The sequence below is a fragment of the Fukomys damarensis genome, unplaced genomic scaffold, assembly GCF_012274545.1.
Source record: "Fukomys damarensis isolate Sample0158 unplaced genomic scaffold, DMR_v1.0_HiC HiC_scaffold_16, whole genome shotgun sequence".
Lineage (NCBI taxonomy): Eukaryota > Metazoa > Chordata > Mammalia > Rodentia > Bathyergidae > Fukomys > Fukomys damarensis.
This window is the reverse complement of record NW_022900928.1, coordinates 108906836-108929680: the sequence shown is the minus strand read 5'-3', so window position 1 is coordinate 108929680 and position 22845 is coordinate 108906836. Positions and strand designations below refer to the sequence as shown.

The window sequence follows — 22845 nt, the reverse complement described above, 5'->3', positions numbered from 1 at the left end:
GTGTCAATAAATTTTAAAAATATGAAACATAAAGCCTGAGATTTAGCTCGGTAGTGTTGCAACTGCCTAGCCAGAACAGTGTGCTGAGTTTAATCCCCAGCATCAGAGGAAGAAAAGGAAAAAAGAAAAAAAGAAGAAAGGGGGAAAAAAGCGTATGTACTTTCTGACATACTCAATAAATTATTTGTTATCTCTTCCTCTTGAATTGTTCCCTTCACAAGGATGTAGTGAACTTCTTTGTCTCTTTCAATCAGTTTAGGTTTGAAACTTACTTTGTCTGTGAATTAGATTGCTAACCCTGCTTTTTTTACGGGCTCCTGCTACATGAAGAAGTTTTCTGTCCTTTCACTTTCAGTCTATGGGCTTCTTTTTGCACTAGACGTGTCTTATATACAACATATTATTGGATTTGCTTCTTAATCCATTCTGCTGGTCTATTTCTCTTGATTGGTAAATTGAGGCCATTGATATTGATGGTTATAACTGATATGTACTAACTTATTATTGTCATGGTTTTTTTGCCTTCTCCTTTCAGTTTCTTGGCTTGCCTATTTGATTTGCTCTGTTGGTCCTAATTGTGTTGCTACCTTCATTGTCCTTTTCTAGGATATTGTTTAGAATTCATTGTAGTGCTGGTTTGGTATTCATAAAGTTTCTCAGGTGTTCTTTATCATGGAAGTATCTTATTTCCCCATCCATTTTGAAAGAAAGTTTTGCAGGATGCATCAGTGTAGGTTGGAAGTTGTTTTCTTTTAGTACTTGAAATGTCTCATTCCAGGTTCTCCTTAACCTAAGGGTTTGTATTGAAAAGTCTGCTGTGATTCTGATGGGCTTTCCTTTGTATGTAATTTGTTTCTTGTCTCTTACTGCTTGTAGTATTTTGTTCTTCTGTTGGGTTTCTGGGATCTTGATTATCATGTGTAAGTGTAGATTTTTTTTTTTTTATCATGGCTAGTTGGAGTCCTATATGCCTCACTTATCTGTATGTTAAATTCTTCCCCTCTGTTTGGGAAGTTTTCTGTCATTAATTCTGTGAACACCTTTTTTAAGTCATTTTCATTTTCTCCAACTACTTCTTGAATTCCTATCAGTCTTATGTTATTCTTCTTTGTATCATCTAGGAGTTGTTGTATCAATTTCATATGATCCCCTACTGTTTTTAAGAGAACTCTCTTTTCACCGTCACTGACTGCAATTTTATCTTCTATATCTGAGAATCTATCTTCGGACTATTTATTCTTTTGTGAAAACTCTCAATGGAGTTTTTAATCTCCTGGATATGGATATCTGTTTGAATCTGTCCTATGGATTCCATTTTTTTCCTGTATTGGGCATTTATTGTTTCCCATTCTTTCTTATGCTGGGCATTCATGGCTTCTATCAGGGTCCTGAGCTCATCTATTTTCCTCTCAGTTTCTGTTCTAGAGTCACGAATTATAGCTTTCATTTTGCTCATCATCTCTGTGATTATCTGGGAAATTACTTCTGTTTTAAATTTCTCTAGAGCCTGATTGATCAATTTTGTTACTTCCTGTGCTTTGAGTTCAGGGTGTCCTGATGATTCACTGTCAGACTTTTCATCCTCATTTGCCCCACTGTTTGCCACTGGTGAACTGGAAGTCTGCCCCTGTATCTTGCTTAAGCATTTTCTCATTTTTACTATTGTTGTTGGGTTGTCCTTAGTTTAACCTTTAGGTTATTACTTAAATCTTCCTGATATAGTTGGGCTGCAGCCCATGGGTCTCTAATGACTCATAGATATTCTCATTTTTGTAATACCGAAGAAAACACTTCATTGAATCAATCACAATCCTTTATCCTAATTGACACAATCAGCACCACAATATAATGAAGCACAATTTGCAAATTGACCACTTTTGGTAGTCATCAATCTAGCACCTTCAAACCATGTGAATTAAATTAAAATCAAGAAGCAATCCAAAACATGCTTACAGTGAATAAACTTTTCAATAAGGATATTTACCATTTACAATGGGGGCTTAAGACAGAGTTAAGACAAGAGGAGCAGATAAATAAAAGAATTAGAGAAGGTTCATATGAAGCCAAAAGACGTAGTAGAATGACCAGACAATCAAGCAGGAATGCTTGTCTCATCTTTTCATGCAACCATCAGCTTTCCCTTGTTCTGCAGCTCTCAGACTTGCACTGAATGACACTGCCTGCTTTCCAGGGTCTCCAGCTTACAGATGGAAATCCTTTACAATGTGTCAGTCATCTCCTCCTAACAATTTTTATAACTATATCCAATTGGTTCTATTTCTATGAAGAACTCTTAATACTACTGGATATACTATTTTCCATGGTTCAAGAGATAGGTGAGGTGATCTATAATAAGAGATTTGCATGGAATTCAAGAGTTCTCATACACTGTAGCACTAAGGGGCCAAATAATGAATCAGATTTACCAGTGCTATATTCCATGTTTTTACATGGACCTCAAAAGCTCGTATAGATTTAAGATTATCTTCTTACATGCCATTTATATGTAGCTCTCAGGATTCCTTAGGGGATAGGGGAGTTCAAGCTTTTATATTGCTGGAGGAACTTTGAAAATAAAAACATGATTTTAACTCTTTAAAATGTATTGTCTGTAACATTCAACTAAAATGGAGAAAAGATCTGAAATAATAAACTGATAGCTTCAGGGGAAATATTCAGTCACCTTTCATTAAATCACCAGCCATGCAAGTATTTCCCTGTTTCTCTTTTTCTAATTCCACACAAAACAAGTGAAAATAGATAAACTACACATCATAAATATGGACACAAACACACAAGCAAACACGCACACACATACAGATAACCAAAAAGTACCTGGGCTTCTCGCATTTTTAAACCTTTCACGAAGTGCATTTAACTCCGAACTAAACCTGAAGACTATTTTGTAAACAAACTAGCACATTTGGCTGTAGTTTATGAAAATTCCAGCACTATATTCATGCAAGAAGCAAACTGAGATGATTCAAGAAAAAATAATCTGTCTCCAGTGTGACTCAGTGGCAGTTAAATGACATTAGAAATGTGATCACATTGAACTGCCATCCTTCAAACCTATTACTCATCCTTTTCCTTTTGATTTTTAACCATATGTGAATTTATTGTAGATATCTGTAGAGCTCAAATTGCTACTTAGAAACAAAGCATGGTTAATTTTTCTGAGTCAGATAATGACTGTAGAGATAAATAGGTTAAAGGCCACCAGATTAATGGTGACTGGACAGCAGAAAAGAAGACAGCTATGGCCATAAGAGTATAGGACAAGGGATCTTTGTGCTGGAATGGCTCTGTGTTTTGGATGACCAGTGCAACTGCATATGTGACAAAGTTGTATAGAATTTGTGTGTCTGATTATTTTATGTAAGATCATGGTCTGCTGGTGCATCCATATACCTGAAATTACCTCAGGTTTATCTTTCTTTGTGACAGAGTCATACTCCATTCTATATAAATACCACATTTTCTTTATCTGTTGTTGGGCATACAGGATGTTTCCAAGATTCAACTATTACAAATTGTGCTACTGTAAACATGGGTTGCATATATCCCTATAATATGACTTTAACTCTTTCAAGGAGATATCCAGAAAGTGAACATCAAATTATTTCTCTTGTGCTCTTATAAATAAGAAGCAAAATAAAAGGTAGATATTAGAACATAGAGCTTTTTCAAATGAGAAGGGGAACAAGAGATGGGGAGTAGGGAGGGAAGGAAGGGAAGGAAGCGCTAAAGAAAAAGAATAAAAAATGGAAACAGAACTTCAGCAAATGGAGAGGGAAGGAAGATTGAGGGTGGGGAGGCCAAGGGGACCAAAACAAGGAACTAAGATGTATTACATACATTTATAAATTCACCATGGTGAATGTGATTGTAATGTACTGCCAACATGTACTAATTTCAAAAACTGGTAGAATCAATACACACACACAAATGGATATACATAAAACTTGTAGAGTCTGGATTCAGTAGGTGGGTCATATCAATGTGAATTTCCTAGTTGTGATATTATACTGTACTTATGAAATATGTTACTGTTGGAAGCAACTGACTGAAAGGTGTTCAGCATCTCTGTGTTGTCTTACACTGTGCATATCTGTAATTCCCTCAAAATAGAGTTCTTTACCTTTTTGGGTTTTTTTGTTTTTGTTTTTGTTTTTTTGTACTGGGGACCGAACTCAGGACCTTGCACTTGTGAGACAGGTGTGGAACCACTGAGCTAAATCCCTTCCCCAGACCTAGTTCTTTAAATTATTTTTTGGTTTGTTTGTTTGTTTTTGTTTTTGTTTTTTGAGACAGGGCCTCACTATGTAGTTGAGACTAACCTGGAGCTCACTGTGTAGCCCAGGCTGGTCTCAAACTCATAACGATCCTCCTGCCTCAGCCTCCTGAGTGCTGGGATTACAGGTATGAGCCACCATGCCTGGCTCCTAGTTCTTTAAATTCTTATGATAAAGTTTTTAATGAGGTGCTTACTTAGTCTAAAAAATATAAATGAGAAAAATATCAACCATATTTTAAATTAAGTACAATATATTCTATTAATTTGAGCTACAGTAAGGTCAAATGTATTGACTGCTTGGCAAAAAATTGAGGGCAAAAGGAATCGTATATTAGTAGCTCTTCATAATTTATGATTTCTGTAAGTATGAGAGATTTTGATAAGTATATGGTATATTTATTCATTTATTTACTACTTTTATAAACATGGTATAGTTTTTGTATTTCTTATATAAGGCTTGGACAATTCTTAGGTTCATTTCTAGTTATTTTAAAGCTGTTATTAGTAATAGAATATTATGCTTTCTAAGTAGTCATTTTATACATAAAGAACCTATTATACTTTTCTTTTTATATCATTCCTGGTCACATTATTGAAATTAGTTTAGTATTAATAGCTTTTAGTAAATTCTTAGTAGCTTTTATATGAAAGTACTGCAGATATCTACAAATTCTAAAATCAGCAGAATAAAGCCCAAAGCAGTCATAAGGTACTTCTATTAACAAAAGCTGGAAGTGACTTTTTATGTTTTGCAGTGGTAACTAAGATGGGTTTGTTTTGTGATAGCTTTCCTTTCTCCCCTTAAAATATGGCTGACCTAGAGTTACTCCTCTTTACAATCAAATATGATTGGTAAATGACTTTCCTCGTTTGACTAATAAATGAGAACTTTGCTTGAATCTTTTTAGATGAAGCTTCGTTTTTTAAAAAATTATGATGTAAGATATCCCATTTTAAATCTTCTATTTTTTTTTCCTACTTAACGTTGTACTATTATTTGGGTAAACTGTAATGAATGCTCAGTCCACTGATGTCAACATACATTGTGCTCTCTTAGCACAGCTATCGTGTCATTGAATAACAAACAGTGCTTTTTCATTTTATTTGATAATAAAAGAATCTGCATTACTCTGTGCCTCAGATGCAAAATGTATGGTCTATTTTTCTTTTATTAGCATGGTAAGTTTGAACTGGTAATTTAAAAAAAGAAAATCTAAATGTAGAGTAGTGTAAGTGGCACTTGAAATACATCGTTACAACTGTATCATTGAGATTCAGAATGCACCAAGCAACACTGTGTTACAACTTGTCAATTCTGACTGGGAGTTTAGTTCAGTGGCGCTGTGCCTGCTTTGCAAGCGCAAGGTTCTGAGTTCAATCCAAATTCCCGATACCAAAAAAACAAAACAAACAAACAAAAAAAAAAAACTCACTTCTGTCTTGTGGAAAGAAAGCAGCGTAACAATAAGTAAGCAAATTAATGTGTATTACAATAAAACTTTTTAGGGACAATGAAATTTCAATGTAAATTAATTTTCACATCTACCAAATATAACCATTATTAATTTTTAAACTTTTTTACACTTTTAAAGTTTCAGATTATACAGAAAAACTGTAAATTACAGAAGATAATACAGAGAATTCCCATATGCCCCCCGTTAACTTTGTTATTAACATCTTATGCTAGTATTACATACTTATTATATGAAGAATATTATATTATTATACATAATGTTCAGTGCAGTACTCCAAACATTAGCCAGAGCAGGCAAGAAAAAGAAATTAAAGGAATAAATGTAGGAAAAGAAGAAAACAAATCATCATTATTTACAAATGACATGATCTTCTACATAAAACATCCCAAAAAGTCCAACAAAAGTTTTCTAGAATTAATAACCAAATTTAGCAATGTAGCAGGAAACAAAACTAGCATAAAATCAATAGTGTTCCTGTACACCAGTAATTGACTCACTGAGAAAGAAATTAGAAAAATAGTACCATTTTCAATAGCATCAAGAAAAATTAAACTAGGAGTTAAACAAACCAAGGAAATAAAAGACCTCTACAACAAAAACTATAAAACTTTGAAAAAAGAGATTGAAGAGATAATCAGAAAATGGAAAAAATATACCCTGTTCCTGGGCAGACAGAAAAAATATTGTCAAAATAGCCATACTTCCAAAACTGCTATACAGATTTAATACAATCCCAATCCAAATACCAAAAGCATATCTCATAGAAATAGAAAAAACAATTCTAAAATTCATATGGAACAAGAAGAGACCCAGAATAACAAAAGTAATCCTAGAAAATAAGAGTAAAACAGGATCCACTATAATAGCTGACTTCAAGTTACACTACAAAGCTATAATGAATTTTTTAAATAGCATAGTATTGGCACAAAACTAGACACGTGGGACAGAACAGAGGATGCAGAAACAATCTCAGACACATTAAGTCACCTGGTCTTTGATAAATGTGCCAAAAACATACACTGGACAAAAAATAACCTTTTTAGCAAATGGTGCTGGAAAAACTGGCCATCAATATGCAGAGGATTGAATCTAGACCCATACCTCCCACCATTTACTAAATTAAAATCAAAATAGTTCAAAGATTTAAATATTAAAACACAAACACAACCTGTTAGAAGATGAAATAAGTAAAACTCTTAAAGCCATGGATATAGGCAAGGACTTTCTGAATAGAACCCCAATTGCACAAGAAATAATACCAAAAACTAACAAATAGGATCATACTAAGTCAAAAGCTTCTGTACATCAAAGAAAACAATAGAATGAGGAGACAAACTACAGAATGGTAAATAATTTTTCTACGTATTCCTTGGACAGAAGACCAACATCCGAAATATATAAAGAACTCAAAATAATTTAAGACCCTCCCCAAAATAAAAGACCCAATCAAAAAATGAGCAATTGAAATGAATAGTTACTTCTCAGAAGAAGAAATTCAAAGGGCCAATAAATGCATGAAACATCACTAACCATTCAAGAAATGCAAATTAAAATGACACTGTGATTTCATTTCACTGAAGAAAAAATATGGCAATCATTAAAAAAAATCAAATATTAACTAATGCTGGTAAGCTTGGGTGAAAAAGGAACACTCTTACTTTGCTGGTGGGAATGTAAACTCATACAATCATTGTGGAGAGACCTCAAAAAGCTAAATGTAGAAATTCCATTCAACTCAGCTATTTTCCTACTTAGCTTCTCCCTAAAAGAGTTACGCACATCATACTACAGTGTCACATGCAGATCAATGTTTACAGAAGCACAATTCATAAAGTTAAATCGTGGAGGCAGCCTATATGTCCACTTAACAAATGGATAAAAAAATGGTTAAAAAAATTCCATACATAAATGAATATTACTCTACCATAAAGAAAGATAACTTCGTAGGAAAATGCAATTTGAAAACATAATTTTAAATAAAATAAATCAAACACACAAGCTTAAATATCACAAACTTTCATATGCAAAATTCAAAGTATAAATAAAAAATAGCAAAAGAAAAGACAGATGAAAGGAAACAGAGAGACAGATCTTTTGCAAATGGAAAGAGAGAATCAAGATATGGGTTTGCATAAAAAGAATTAAGATGTGTTCATGTATATGTACTAATTACCTACAATGCATGTAATCATTAAGTGTTTCAAACATGAACTAAGAGAGAGAGAAAGAGATACACAGATGGAGGGAAAGAGAGAGAAGAGGAGGGGAAGGGGAATAAAAAGAAAAAAGGTACATGAAGAATGTGTACCTATTTCCCAGGATGAATGTAATCATTATGTACTAAGGAACTAATAAAAACTTTTAAAAATAAAGTAAAATAACAGAATGAACCAATATTGATATATTATTAATCAAAGGTCATACATCGTTCAAATTTCTTATGTCTTCTTTTGTTCCAAGATTCCATCAGGATACCATATTATATTTAGTCATCATGTCTCCCTGGGTTCTTGACTGAAATAGTTTCTTCAAATTTTCTTGTTTTTAATTCTCTTCACAGCCTTGGAGAGGACTGGTCAGGTGATTTTATAATGTCCCTCAGTTGGCATTTGTCTGATGGTTTTCTCATGATTGGACTTGGGTCATATGTTTGAGGACAGAAGATCACACAAGTAATGTGCCATTCACAAAACATCATATCCAAAATACAAAAATAACATGACTTCCTTGTTGATGCTAATCTAGATCCTTCTTTTAATTTTTACTAAACATTTAAAATCATTCCTAAGTAATGAGGTACATAAAAATAGGTAGTTGGCCAGAGCTGGAAGACCCAAACTATGGTTTGCCAATTTATATTCTAATAGGTAAAAATTTAGAGATAAATTTTGATAATGGAGTGTATATGAACTCAAAATTACTTATTTTAGTAGGAATAGTTGTAAGAAAGTGTGTGGTACTCTCACTAACTGACCAAAGATGCAAATGATAAACAAGAAAAGAAACAGCATAATGATTTTCATTTTCAGTGAACGTGGAGGAATTCTGTAGGAAAAGTAGCTAGATAGAATATGCATGTACATGTGGTTATGGTTTATATGTAAATACCCATCTAGATGTGCCCCCAAAGCCTCATGCACTTGGGGAGGAGTCTTTTGAAGTTACTAGACTATGAGGGCATTATAGATGACTTGCTGTTCAAACATAGGTCCTGGGCTGGCTTGGGACTAGAGGTGGGGTTTGGGCAGAAGACAGGGTTCACAGTGGGAGGGACCAGGAAGTACGTATTTCCCTTCCCAGCTTCCCTCTTCACTCTTTCTCTGCTTTCATGTCTGCCTTGGGGTAAATAGCTGTTCTGTCACGCATCTGTGCCATGCAGTCCTGCCTTGGAGCCAGGTGACTATGGACTGAAACATAAGCCAAAATGAATGTCTCTTTTTAGTTGCTGGTGTCTGGTATTTAGTCCCAGTGATGAGAAAAATAACTAAGATTCAATTTTAAAAAATGACTAACTGTAATTGTCACAATCTGCATTAAAAAGGTAGCAAGTGTTATTCTGGTGTTATGAAATTATTCAAGGTAGCTTATTAGATAATATAGATAAAATAAATTATTTCCAGCAATACAACACTTCAAAAATGTAAAAATAATGTATGCTCAATTTCATAAACATTTTACATTCCTCATGTCAAGCACTTTCAAAACTATAAAAACAATGCTGAGTGCAGGGATATTTGTGTATTATTCTTACATTATTTAAAATCATAACAGAACTGAAATTCTAGATCACTTTACTGTTTCTCTGGATAGCTTCATTCCTTAAAGCCTAACTTTTTTCCTGCACATCAGCAACACTTGATAGTATCTAAAAGCTGTCACTTGACTATGTTGGGTTTCAGTAGCAATCAGTGGTTCGTAGTTGTGTCTAGAAATGCTATGCTGGCATCAGCGGGGAGTATGTCCTAAAATGCAACTCAAGATCCACAAAGGTGGTTCTCTGCTCATTTGTAAAATAACCTAACAACTTCAGGTGAGCAACCCTTTACATATTTTAAATTTTGTGTTGGTGTGTGTGTGTGTGTGTGTGCGCACAGACATGTGCACACGTGTGTGCTTGGTAGTCATTTGTAGGCAAGCATATGGGAACTACTACAGTATATGTGATTTACAGTTGCAGTCGAATGGGCTATGGAGATCAGGATAGAAGAATACACATCAGGTTCTAAGGGGGATTGAGAGAGGCCAATACAGTGTTGAGAGTGAGAAGGAAGGAGAATGAAACTATAAAATGGGAAATTAGTTATAAGAAAGTGAAAAGATTCAATGCCCAATGTCAAAAAAATACAAAAATCTCCTTTTTGATACAGCTGAAAGTATTCATAAATCGAATATCTCATAGACAAAGCCTGAAAGGAAATGTGGGAGTTTCTGTCTCAGATCCCTATCATATTTACAAACATAATGCAAAACAGTTCTTTTTAAAGATAACTGTATTGATAACCTGAAGAAATCTAAATCCCTTATGTGTTAGAGTTTAAAATATTTTACTCACACATGGAAAAATGAGATTCAGAGTTTGGCCACTTATGTGTGGCCACATAAATTAACTCATAATAAAATACGGACAATAAGCCAGTTCTCCTGACTCATGACAATTTTTTCACATATGCAGCACTTCTTGGTGACGCAAAACTGTTCTACTGAAACACAGCTGCATGATGGGATTCTTTTCATACCAAAATTAAAGCCAACTATGATTGCCCCTGTCCTAACAGTGTTGACCTGTGTCTGGACATGACAGATACCAAGGTCATTGCCTTCATTCAAGGGGCAACCAGGATTTGACATTATAGCAAAATCAAGCTTTAGACCACTGATGGACAAACACACAACAGCAGCAATGGTCCATGTTCTACCCATTTGTAACTAGTGCACCGCACACCCACCCTGGCAACACATCTGTCACAGCACACAACTGTGCCATGCTAGGAGAAGTAGGGCTAGGAAGAGTAACATGGTTGATATGCATCAGCAGTGAGAAGGGCAAATTTGAGCAAAAGCAAAAAGGTAAAATCACTACTAATAAAAAAAATCAGCAAATACAAAGTAAATGTGTGGAAATTCTGGGAATTCATTAACTATAAATCTATGAATGCAGACAAAGAGCATAAAGGAAAATTATGAGAACTGTAAATTACACAATTTCAAAGAAAGAATATAAATACTCGAACAAAGCCTTGATTTCTCTAATTTCTGATACAAAGATAAGTCCATCTAACAACAGAGAAATTTTTCTTTGCTGAGTGAATAGAAGAAGAGTAAAAGTGATAAAATGTACTCAGCAATTTAGCCATCAGGTCTGGGAACAAACAAGGGCTTCTAAAAGAGTAAGTCTTCTTAAAAAGTATGCAAAGTAAGTCTTGTTGAGGACTCAGAAAAGTTTTATTTGACAAGATTATGAAATATAAGTGTAAACTGGGACCAAATTTTTTAACAGGTGAGGAGAGACAAGAGGTAGCTACTCAAAAATAAGAAGCTTGTCAGGATGATTTCTTTCCCATACGAATCACCATCATTCAAAGGTTGTTGTGAATACTGGGACAAATTTAGAAATATTTCAAAAATTCTGAACATGATCTTTTCTAAGTGGGGTTGTGTGTCTCACTGTTTGGGAATTTCCAGTGAGCATAACAGTGTCTGGGAAAGGACAGGTCCTCAGAGCAATAACTGAGTAACATGGTTGTGTCAGGAGTTATGTTTGTATCTTTGCTAGGTAAGCTAGTTTTCCAGAATCTATATAATCAAGGGGAAATTTATTTTTTATGTAAATTGTACCCGATATACATTTAATTAGATGACATAAAGAGATTTATTGGCACTTTTATCAGAACTCACAAGGAGGACAGGTTTCCAGAGAATGAGAAAAGACAAACTTAATGAAGCTAGGGAGTTTTAGGTTTGCCGTTTTCCACGAATCCTCACTGTACCACTTAGGTCTTTTTACTAAATAATAATTGGTGAGAAGTAGAAGGATGTTGGAGAAGCAATCAAATTGCACATTTCCCCTCATCATAAGGCTGTTGTGAAGATTACAGAAAATAGCATATATAAATGCCTAATTATCATTTCACACAGTGAACATGATAAAGAGAAATATAATTCCATACCTGCTAGTGATCAGATATGCCGAGTTCATGTGCCCCAAAATAGAAGAATGAATTCCAAGGAACAACAGAGGTCAAGAATAGGAAAAATTTATCGAGAGATAGCTCCTGAGAGATAGGAGGGGTCCCGAAAGTGGGTTGCCACAGAGGTCACAGAGGTCACTCCTCCTCTAAGAAAGTTTTATAGAGCAAAATCATGAGGAGGGTACAAAATCGTGAGTTGAGTACATTGTGGGTCAAACTATGATCAACCAGTAAGATTACAAATTGTTGCTTGGTTAATATTGATAAATAAGGAAGTGGGTCACATAGCAAGGGTACAGGGACAGAACAAAGGCATTTTGGGGAAGGGATGGGTCCAGATGCTCCAACCACCCACCTAGAGAACTGCTATATGGATTTTACTTGACCAGGTGATACCAATTATAGTACAATCTCCAGTTATTACCTATCCCTCAGGGAGACATATAAGCCTGGCCATTGCATTTTCATCTTGAGGCCTGGCCTTTGACAGATGCACTTCAAAGTAACGGTTGTGATCTGTTCACGTCTTCTGCACTGGCTCCCTTGAGAGCCTAGCCCTGTCTGCCTATTAATTTCTACCTAACTTAGCTGGCTGTAATAAAGTGTATAAATGTGGCCTATTATTATTGCTATCATCATCAAATCTGTACTTTTATCACAAACATATCTGACCAAAATAAACAAGGAGCCAAAAAGAGAAAAAGTGCTGAACATGAGAAACCTTCATCAGGCTTTCTCTTCCCCAGGGGAGGATATTTCCATCCATACCACACACACATGAGAGTCAGTGACAGACAAAACACAGTGGAAAACTCCCCCTACTGCAGGAAAGTTTGGAGCAGAAGCAAAGAGCTCATCTTTGCATAGTTAGCAATCCATCTCCTTTTCTATAGAAGCTCTCTGAGGACTGGTCAGTATCTTGGTCACTCTAAGAGCCTGCTCAAGAAGATACTGCTTGTCAGTCTAATGCAGTTTTATTGATTTGACAATGAGAAGACATAGGGGGTGAAGAATTTTAGTTGGAGAGCAACTCTTTATTTTTTTCACCAAAAAACAACTCTACTGGTCATTTCTTTATTTTACCCTGACTGTGCTGGTTTAGCAGTGAGGATGTTGAGCATATTTATCCTACAAATATTTGTTGAGACTTGATGTGGGCTAGACACTATAGGAAGTATGTCAGAAGACAGGCATAAAAGATAGTCACTCTACAGATCTGGCCCAAACATAGGCCAGGAAATGCAAAACAGGCATTAGGCTCTTAAAACACAGTTTCCAGGAATGATTAGAAAAAGAAAAAAGTTCAGCCAGCCAGGTACAGTGGTACATGCCAATAATCCTAGCACTCTGAGGAGCTGAGGCAATAGGACCCAAGTTTGAGGCCAGCCTAAGTGATTAAGCAAGACCCTGTCTCAAAACAAAAATAAAAAATAAAAAAGGGATGGGGATGTTGTTCAGTACAAAGGCCCAGGGTTCAATTCCTGGTATTATTTTTAAAAATCAATATTCTCAACAAACAAAATATCATTAGCCAATACAATTAAAATTATTTTTAAAAAATCAATATTCTCAACAAACAAAGTGTCATTAGCCATATACAACTAAAATGGTGGGAAATAGAGGCACACTATCTGTAAGATTAGTGTGAAAAGATATTTTTGAGGTTTCAGGAAAATCAAGCTTTTTTCCAGCTTTTAGAGAACCCTAAACTTAATTAATCAACATGAAAATTGTACTTAAGCTTTGCTTACATGATTACCAAAAGCTGGGAAATCATGTTAGAGACTCTATTCATCTAGAAAACAAGACACTAGGAAGCATATCGAGAGAAGTTTAGCTTTGGCATTCATTACATGCATGGGTGCTTTCCTGAAAGTATTTTTCCCACTATGTAGGCAGGATATGCAAACTTAGACATAGCTCATGCCCACAGAGCTCCTTTAAATTTGTTTTTTAAAAACTTTTGCTCTCAGAGAAAAAAAAAATTTTTTAAACATAAAAAGACCTTTGTCTCAGAGAATACAGAGGCAGCCTCATCAGGTAAGTAAGGAAAGTAATGAATAGTCTCAATTATTCTCATTTAGGAAATTTCAGCAAATTTATAATTGGATATAAATGGTTTTGTAAAGAAAAGACAAAAGTTTTCCTTCAGGAAAGTTACACGTAGAAGTCTATTCCAATGTTGTTGCCTCCATACTTGACTAGAAAGTATTAAGGGACTTTTTTAATTGAATATTTTAATTTTCCATCAAACTGTATCTTATTACTAATAAGAACATCTTACATAGGTGCTAATTTAAATAGGAATATACATTAGCCTTTCTATTTATGACCATGTAAATATTTAGCAATATTTATTGAATATCATCTTGGTATCATACACTGTAGGAAAATGATTAAAACTCAGTTTTTGTCACCAGGTAGTCCCATATCTGTAATAGGTACATAATATAACATAATATACATAATATAATGGACCTATTTCTAAAGAAATAACATCATGACTTTAAAGTAAGAATCATTCATTTTGCAATAAAAAAAAACTTCTACACTAGCCTAACATTTAACAATTTAACAAAATTAACAATGGTGTTACAGCTATTTAAAAAATGAGAGTACATATTATGCTTAATGATAGATATCTAGAAGCAATCTCATCAAAGCAAGAAATGTAAATTTTCCAAAATAACTGCCAGCATTCAGTGTCACAATATGGTAAGAGAAATTATGAAAAGAAATAACTGTTTCAAATATTGGAGATAATTGTAGGTATAAATCAAGTAACAAAAAATAATACTCCCCGTACTAGCAACAACTAATCAACAAGACGCAAGTTGTCCCAGTTCCTCCTCAGGGATAGAAGCAACAGTGTCAGTCAAGCCACACCCCCAACCATCACGGGGGCAGGGGGAGGAAGAGGGGAAAGTTGAGCCCTTTTCATCTGTTACACACAATAGAAATTATGATAAAGATGATAACCATGATAATAACCAACATCAAAGCTAGCAGTAATAGAGAGCAAACTTGGTTACAAGCAGTACTTTAAATGTTTCTGTTGAGCTTTTTTTTTTTTAAACCTTTTCTTTTTTTTTTATTTTATTGGTACATTGTAAGTATACAGTACAATTACATTCATTACTGGGATCTTGCACCTTTACATGACAGGTCTTGCTTCTCATTTTTTTCCCCTTGCTGTTGAGCTTTTATTGTCACTCACACACCAATGCAATCACCTTGGCATTAGATCATTCCCACTTTTCAGAGTGGGAAGAAACCACACATTTTTTAAATGTTAAATAAAAGCTAGAAAGTAGGAAACACAGACTCTAGATTCAGTTCTTGTATCAAAATCCTAATTTTCACTATTTTGTATAGTTCCTCCCACCCTAGAGGGATCTGATTTTCTTTGAGAGCCTATAAAGTCCCATCAGACCATGGAAGAGCTACTGTACTGGAGAATTAGTTAGTTTGTTAGTTACTAAAACAAGAACTCTGGAGACATCATGCTCTCTAAGAGACTGTATGATCAGCAAGCAGGTGTCACCTCGCTGTACTTCTTTGTGACCAGACAGTTTCAGGTTCTGCTGCATCTTTATACCCAGGGCACCCACCTCTGCCCCAGAATAGAGGAACCTTTTGAAAACTAAATCCAGAGTAAATGATTAGACACATGAGTTCTACATGGAATCAAAGAAGATGATTTTTTTAAATGGAACAAATACAAATCAGGTCATTCAAACATTTATGGAGACTTTATCCCCTAAAGGTACTATGCTGTACCAGGGAATTCCAAGTGGTTTGACAGATAAGAAGAAAACCTGACTTATTTGAAACACTTTAAACAATCCTTCTAATTCCATTTTGTTCTCACTGAGAGTATAATTCACACAGGTACATTCAGGGATTCTCTATATATTGATGACACTCAAGACCTTTTAAGACCTATCCTTCAGACTTTTTCTTAAGCTCTATAATCCAATATCCAACTGTCTACTAAATGTCTCACACTCTGCTCTCCAAAATATAATTTATCAAATCTGCTACAACCCACTGTCCCTTCAGTTGAATGTACCTGCTAAATATCTCTTGAATCTGTCTACTTCCTTTCATCTCAGCTTCTACAAGGCCTCATCTTTCATGATCCATTCTGATGCAACTACATTCTGATGAACTGGTCTGTCTTCAGAATGAAAGAGGGGGTTGAATACTCATCAAGATATTAATACATACATTACAACAACTATAAATAGTGTCCAATTGCTCTCGGAGAGACATTGGGTTCTGAAGGGAAAGCTATAAAGAATAAAAGGAAAGTCACTGTATGAATAGAAAATAGCCTTGAGAAATATTCACTCTCTCTTTGTGTCTCTGTGTCTCTCTGTATCTCTGTATCTCTCTTTCTCTCTCTCTCTCTCCCTCTACCTCACTCTCTTTCACACACACACACACACACACACACACATTTACAAGCCTTCTACCACTCCCAATCTTAGAAGAAATCTCAATCTAATCATCATTTCATTAAAAAGCACTTGACCAATTGGTTAATAGAAAAAAGAGCAAAAAGCTGACATTTTCATTCTCAAACCCCTGAAGGTTTCTGCTTGCTTGTATATATTTTTAAATTCAATACTCACATTTTTACAAGTAAATGTTATTATTGCCTTTATTTTAGAGTGGAGGAATTGGACCTAAATAGATGAGATGCGCTGTCTACAATCATATGGCCATTAAAATTTTGAAGAATAACCCAGAGAAAATGCAAAAACAAAACAGGGGAGAAAAAGGACATGGATGTGTTCTAGTAGATGATAAAAATAACCAAAGCTAGAGACAGGAAAATAACTGGAACACATACATAGCTGTGTGAAAAATGTTCAATGTTTCTTCACAAAGAATTGAAGTTCTGAGGAAATAAAATGTTAACTCTCAGAGCTTTGTGGAAAAAAAAGCCACATCTAGCCTCCTTCCATCTCACTGCCTCTCAGCTACCAGGATGAAGAGTCTATTCACAGTACAGCCACCAAAAACTCCACTCCCTAAGGACACAAGGCTCCTTTGTGATTAGAACACAAAGGGAAACCTTTTGGCTGTCAACAGGAAAGCAAGAGAACAAATCATCTATTGGATATTTAGCTACAGCAGTGTTTGTGGCAATAAATACAAGAGAGAGACCATCCACAGCCAAGTTTCAGTTGGATTTTGCTGGGGACAGTCCCCTGGCCTTCCTAACCTTGAACCAGAAGCTTACATCCCAGAACTGTTGTCATGCTTAAACTCACCAATAGTTTCATCTATTTTCACAATCTGCAACTCACAGAAGAGACTGAGTGAGGTAGAGAGTGTAGGCTTACCTGTGTATTGACTTATCCCCTTTTGTCTCTAGCCTACACTTCTAATTCTCCAGCAATATTTATGTGAGACACATGCATACATATACTTTATATGAACATGTTTATGCAATATGCATTACTGCTTTGTTTGTATCTAAACAAGTGTAAACAATAATATATCATATATATTGTTTCTCTATCATATCTCACCCTATTTTGATGATCTCATCATGCTAGTTAGTATACACTTAGTTTTGCTACATAATACCTCACTGCAAACATTTAGACTGTGCCCAATTCCCTAACAGCACAGAAATTGCTGCCATGGCCATCATAGACCTGTGTGAGAAATTCCATGGAATAGATTCCTGAGTGGATAAGTATGTACATAGTTTAGCTGAATGGTGTCCAGCTGATCTCCACCATGAGAGCATTTTTAGAAAGGAAGGACTCTGAAAATAGAAGGCAGAGTGTAAATCACGGCTACTCTGCTATTAAGTGTGAGCTCAGGGAATGGCCCCAAATTCTCATTTATAAAAGTGTAATTACAGTGCCTCTACTAAATTTACTAAGAGAATTAAATTAAACAACAATGTTTAGCACAGTATTTGGCATTTGGTAAGTAACAAATAGCATCACAAATTGTCACTTTTTTCCCACCACAGAAAAGATTTTCCAGTAGACTGAATCTTCACACTAGAAGGCCAACAGAGTTCAGTCTCCTCACTCCAAAAGGAGGACACTAAAAGTAGAAAGATTGAGGTTTGTGCCCAGGGTGGTTGGGTGTTACCAGAGGATGGATGTGAATGAGCTCTTCAGGTTCCCAAGCCCGTGCTCCTTCCCCTGTAACAATACCTGTGGCAGCCTTGGGATTCCACACAGGCAAAACTGAGGGAGAACTGGCAAACAAAATCTTCCCTCAGTCCCTGCTCACACTGCACTGTACAGGATGTGCATAGTTCCACTCATCACTCTCACTCTGTGAGCTTCTAGGAGTTTTTGATATCATAAGTGTCCAGTTTTCTGGCTTGCCTGGGCCACACTGAGTGAAAAGAAATTGTCCTGGGCCACATGTAAAGTATATTAATGTTTATAAATAACAAAACTTCTTTCATTTTTAATATTTTCTATCACGTTTTTTAAAAGAAGGTAGTATAAACTGACAGGGCAGGGTGGGTGCAGGAGACAGAGTTAGCACTGCGCAAGACCCTCTCCTAGACAGTGTTCTACTGTTGCTTACACAGTCCAGAGTCCAGCACTGCACCATCAAGTCATGCTAAAAATCACGTAAGGTTAAAAGCTCATTCATTATCCAGGGCTTCCTGCAGTCCTCACAGTACAGGCAGGTTGGACCCACCTGGTCTATCCCCTTCTCCTGGTACACACACTGTCTAACAGCCACACTGTTTCATGGCAGCAGAATCAGAAAAGGACTGTCCCACTCTCGGGTCCAGCAAAACCAATGTCAGTTCTTGATGATGTGGTAAGGGAAGCCGTCATGAAGGGATTAAGTTGCTCTTCTGTCAGGACTGCAAGATAGCTGGCTGCTGCCCACTGTGGTGCTCTCGAGCTCCTTTCTCAGCTTTGGAGCTGACTCCGTAATCTTCCAAACAGTCTTCTGTTGATGGCTCAGTGTACGGACTAGGACCTGGCTATTTTTGCATGGGACTCCATTGACCAGAAGCCTTTGCCCAGAGCTCTCCACTGAGTTGGCTAAAACTTTGTCAAAATGGCTTGCTGGACTGAGTCCCTGGCCAGTCCTGTACCCTCACCCTTCTATTTCTCACAAATGTTACCCTCTCCCCCCAATAAAACCCTTACACTTTTCCATTTCAAGGTCTGTTTCCAGGAGGACCCAGTGGCACAATAGAGAAACACTGACCACATTTACATGGTGGTCCTCATTACTGTGTGATAGTACGACATTGAATCAGGAAGTGCACTGCTGGGTGACCCCTGATGTGTGAATGCACAGGCCTTGAAATGTGTATGAGGTAGCATCTTTACCATACAAAATCCACAAAGACTTTTAACATAATTGACGAACACTAATCTATGTTATCTATTTTGTGATGTGATCCAATGTTTGTCAGGTACTATACATTTTTTCCTGCATCAGCTCATTCTACTTGGAAACCTCCTCTTTAGTCTTCTATCAATATATTATAATTTTTAAATATGTCTATTAGGACTGAATTTATCATTAACTAGGAGCCTCTCAAAATAAATTGAACAGGATCATTTTTCATAACTTGGTTCTAATACTTGAGCTAATAAAATCAGCAACTAACACTTCGGATAAATAATATTCAGAATGTATTTAGCCTCTGTTATTCCTCCAGGTTAAATAATGGAATTTCAGAGTAGGTAATGAATGAGCCAAGAATCACAAAATTAAAAGACTCTTCATCCAGGATGGCAAAGAAATAGAAGGTCTGAGAATGTGTAAATATGTCAATATAAATCACTTTAACCTGCAGGTTTTATTTAAAGTCCAAAAAATATGATAAATGTAATACATTATCACAAATTCATTGTATAAGATTTTTTTAACATGTAAACATAAGTGAAAAGCAGTTTAAAGTAATCATTCTCTATCAGGATGGATTTTGTCAGCCCACAGGCATTTGGAAAGATCTAGAAAGGTTCACAGAGGAGGACAAAGGGGATGCCACAGGCACCTATTGAATGCAAGATAAGAAATGTACTAAATATAAGACAATCCCCCGTAGAATGACATGGCCCAAAATGTCAATAGTACCAAGGTTGGAAAATCCCAGTTTAAAGTTAATAAGGAAAAATATTCAATGCCCTATTTTATTGAAGTAAAAGGAAATAGTTTGTCCATTATTCTATTGCATTTTTTCTTTATTGAACTAATCATCATCTCACCATTTACTGAAAACAAGTCATCTAGAGCATTGCATGAAATAAATGGTTAGAATTCGTTTTCCCATTATACAAGGAGATGATGGTTGCAACCACTTTATTCAAATATTTTATGAGAGAGCGAAGTAGGAAATACACTATTGATCACCAAAGTTCTGTAACACTCATGCAAATTTATCATCCAATTCTTAAGGACTTTTTCCATACATTTATCATATTATTCTGGCAACTTGGTGACTTTTTTATGATTTGAGCGTACCCTACTCTTAACCATCCACTGTTAATATTATTAGTTAATCTATGACACACAGACTGATTTTTAACAAAAATAAGTCTACATGAAGATCTTGGACCCTTAGGCACCTACTTCTCTCTGAAATACCCCTTAAATTTTAACTCACGTGGTTATAACTGACAAATCAATGTTTTAAATTGTACTTTTAGAATAATTAAAATTTAACCTGATCATTTTTAAAGCCAATAACATCGTTTCAACTTCCGATGGTATCAGTATATAATCAAAGCCGCGTCTTTGTCTCAATGCAAGGATTCTAAAAAATAAAGAGTAGGACTTCTTGTCACGGTCAAGGTGCGCCCTCCACCGAATAGCAAAGAAATAACCTGGGTCCGTTTACACTCGCCACTTTCAAACTGCATGACACAAGCGGGCACGCATCTCTCTGGCTCATCTGAAAAACTGACTGTAAACCTTACATTTTATTTCACTTTAAAAAAAAAAGTGCAGATGAACTGCACCTTGCACATTCCTGGGGATTCATTGTGAAAGATCGCCCAGGAAAATCCCTGAACGATATTAACAAGAAAACGACAACTACTCCTGTTCCCTAATGACCGAGCTGTATTTAACACGGCATCTTTCTTCTTTCCACTCTCTTTGCTTCAGGGATACGAAATTCCGTAAGAGACAGCCACTTGTCCTTTCAGACAGTGAGCCAAGCGATGCTAGAAGTTTTAAGTTTTCGAGAGCGGTGATAAAATTGCCGGCAGAGGAAGGAAATTTTGGTTATTTAAACGAGTATCACGAGGTCTCGGAGGAAGAAAAGTTCCTTTACTTCCAGCTTCTCATTCCTGATCCAGAATCTCTTTGTTCAAACATAGCCCCTGGCTTGCAGATGCTAAGACACTGGTCCGAGGACACCACCGGCCTGAAGCATCTCCGGAGCGCACTGACCGCCCGCCCTACCTCAGCGCGCGGGCTCGGGAAGCGGCGCCCGGGGTGCAGGCTCTTACCTGGGCTCCGGCGAGGAGACAGCTGCGGAGGACCAGCCAGCCCCAGACGTAGGGCGACGCAGCCAGCCGGGCCATGCCCGACTGCGAGAGGGAGAAATGAGGATCCCCTTCACCCGCAGACTTGGCCGGCGCGGGACAAACTTGCTGGAGCCCGGGTCCGGCTGCGCCGCGGCTGGGCTGTGCAAGGTCTTCCAGCCCCGGGAGGCTCGGGAAGGGGCGGCCCCTGCGCCCCACCTAGGCGGACGCGCGCTCCTGGGGCCTGGGGCTCGGACTGCTACCGCCACCTCCACGGACACAGCCTCTGCTCCTCTCCTCTCCGTCCCAGGTGCCGCGGGTCCTCGGGGAGGGTCCGCAAGTTCCCTCCGTGCAGGCGGCGCTCTCCGTGCCCACGGCGCTCCTGACCGTGAGGATACTGGCTTCGGAGAGGCCGAGGGTCGCGCGTCCGCCGCTGTCCTCTCAACAGTCACCAGCCCTCTAAAACTGTCTTATTTGCTCCTAACCATCACAGCAGCGCCGTGTGCGTGCACGCGCAGGGCGGGGTGGGGAGTAATGTATATCTCTGTCCCGTCATCACAAACGGAAACAGGATTTTTATGCCAAAGGAACAAAATCCTGAGAAAAATCACAGTCCCAAAGACACTATTTAGTTATTTCTGTCAAAGTTTTTGTTTTTGCTGTTGTTTGTGTCTCTTGTAGGCCCGCTGCTTTACTTTGTGACCACCGCCACCAGAATCAGGTGCTGTGCTTGCTGAAACGCATATTCCTGGCTTTTACCTCAGCACCACTTAATCACTGTAATGCTTATCCTTGAAATTTTGCAGTTTTATGTAAGCCATTGAGTATTATCTTCAACACATTTTGGAAAACTGAAATGGTAAAAGGGATCCTCAAATTGAATGTTTATTATATTGAAAAATTGAACACATTATAGTTTTGCTGAAACATTTCCCCTATAGTCTAGCCTTCTTTACTAATACTTTTCAGAAACTTCACAATTTAACAAAACTTGCTTCTCATGATTACTTTAATTTATTAGTAAGATTGACTATACACATATACATTTGTTGGGTGGTTGTATTACTTTTTCTTTTTCTTAATCTTCTGTTCTTACCTCTTGAGGGAAGAAATGAAGAAATGTAGTGCTCCACACTCTGAAACTTGATAACTTGGGTTTAAATTCTAGTTCTGCCACTTCCTAGTTGTATAATCCTGGGCAACACAGATGCTAGCCTCTTTTTGTCTTAATATTCTCACTTGCAAAATAGGAAGATAGAATCCCTCGGTTTTAGTTCCAGATGCTATTCTAAAATACCATAAACTGGGTGGTTGATGAACCACAAAAATTGAGTTCTTACAGTTCTAAGAAGTCCAAGATCAAGGACGTAGCAGGTTTTGTCTGATGAGGGCCTACT

General features: G+C 36.8%; 1 protein-coding gene across 1 annotated transcript in view; it reads right to left on the bottom strand.

The window, feature by feature from the left end:
* Pth2r (parathyroid hormone 2 receptor) overlaps positions 1-21563 on the bottom strand; it is a 119931-nt gene extending 98368 nt beyond the window's left edge. Inside the window, exon 1 of the mRNA XM_010616205.2 lies at positions 21434-21563. Coding sequence (XP_010614507.1) covers positions 21434-21508 — 75 coding nt within the window. The 5' untranslated portion in view covers positions 21509-21563. The remainder of the gene's footprint in view (positions 1-21433) is intronic.
* Between the last annotated feature and the right edge of the window lie 1282 nt (positions 21564-22845).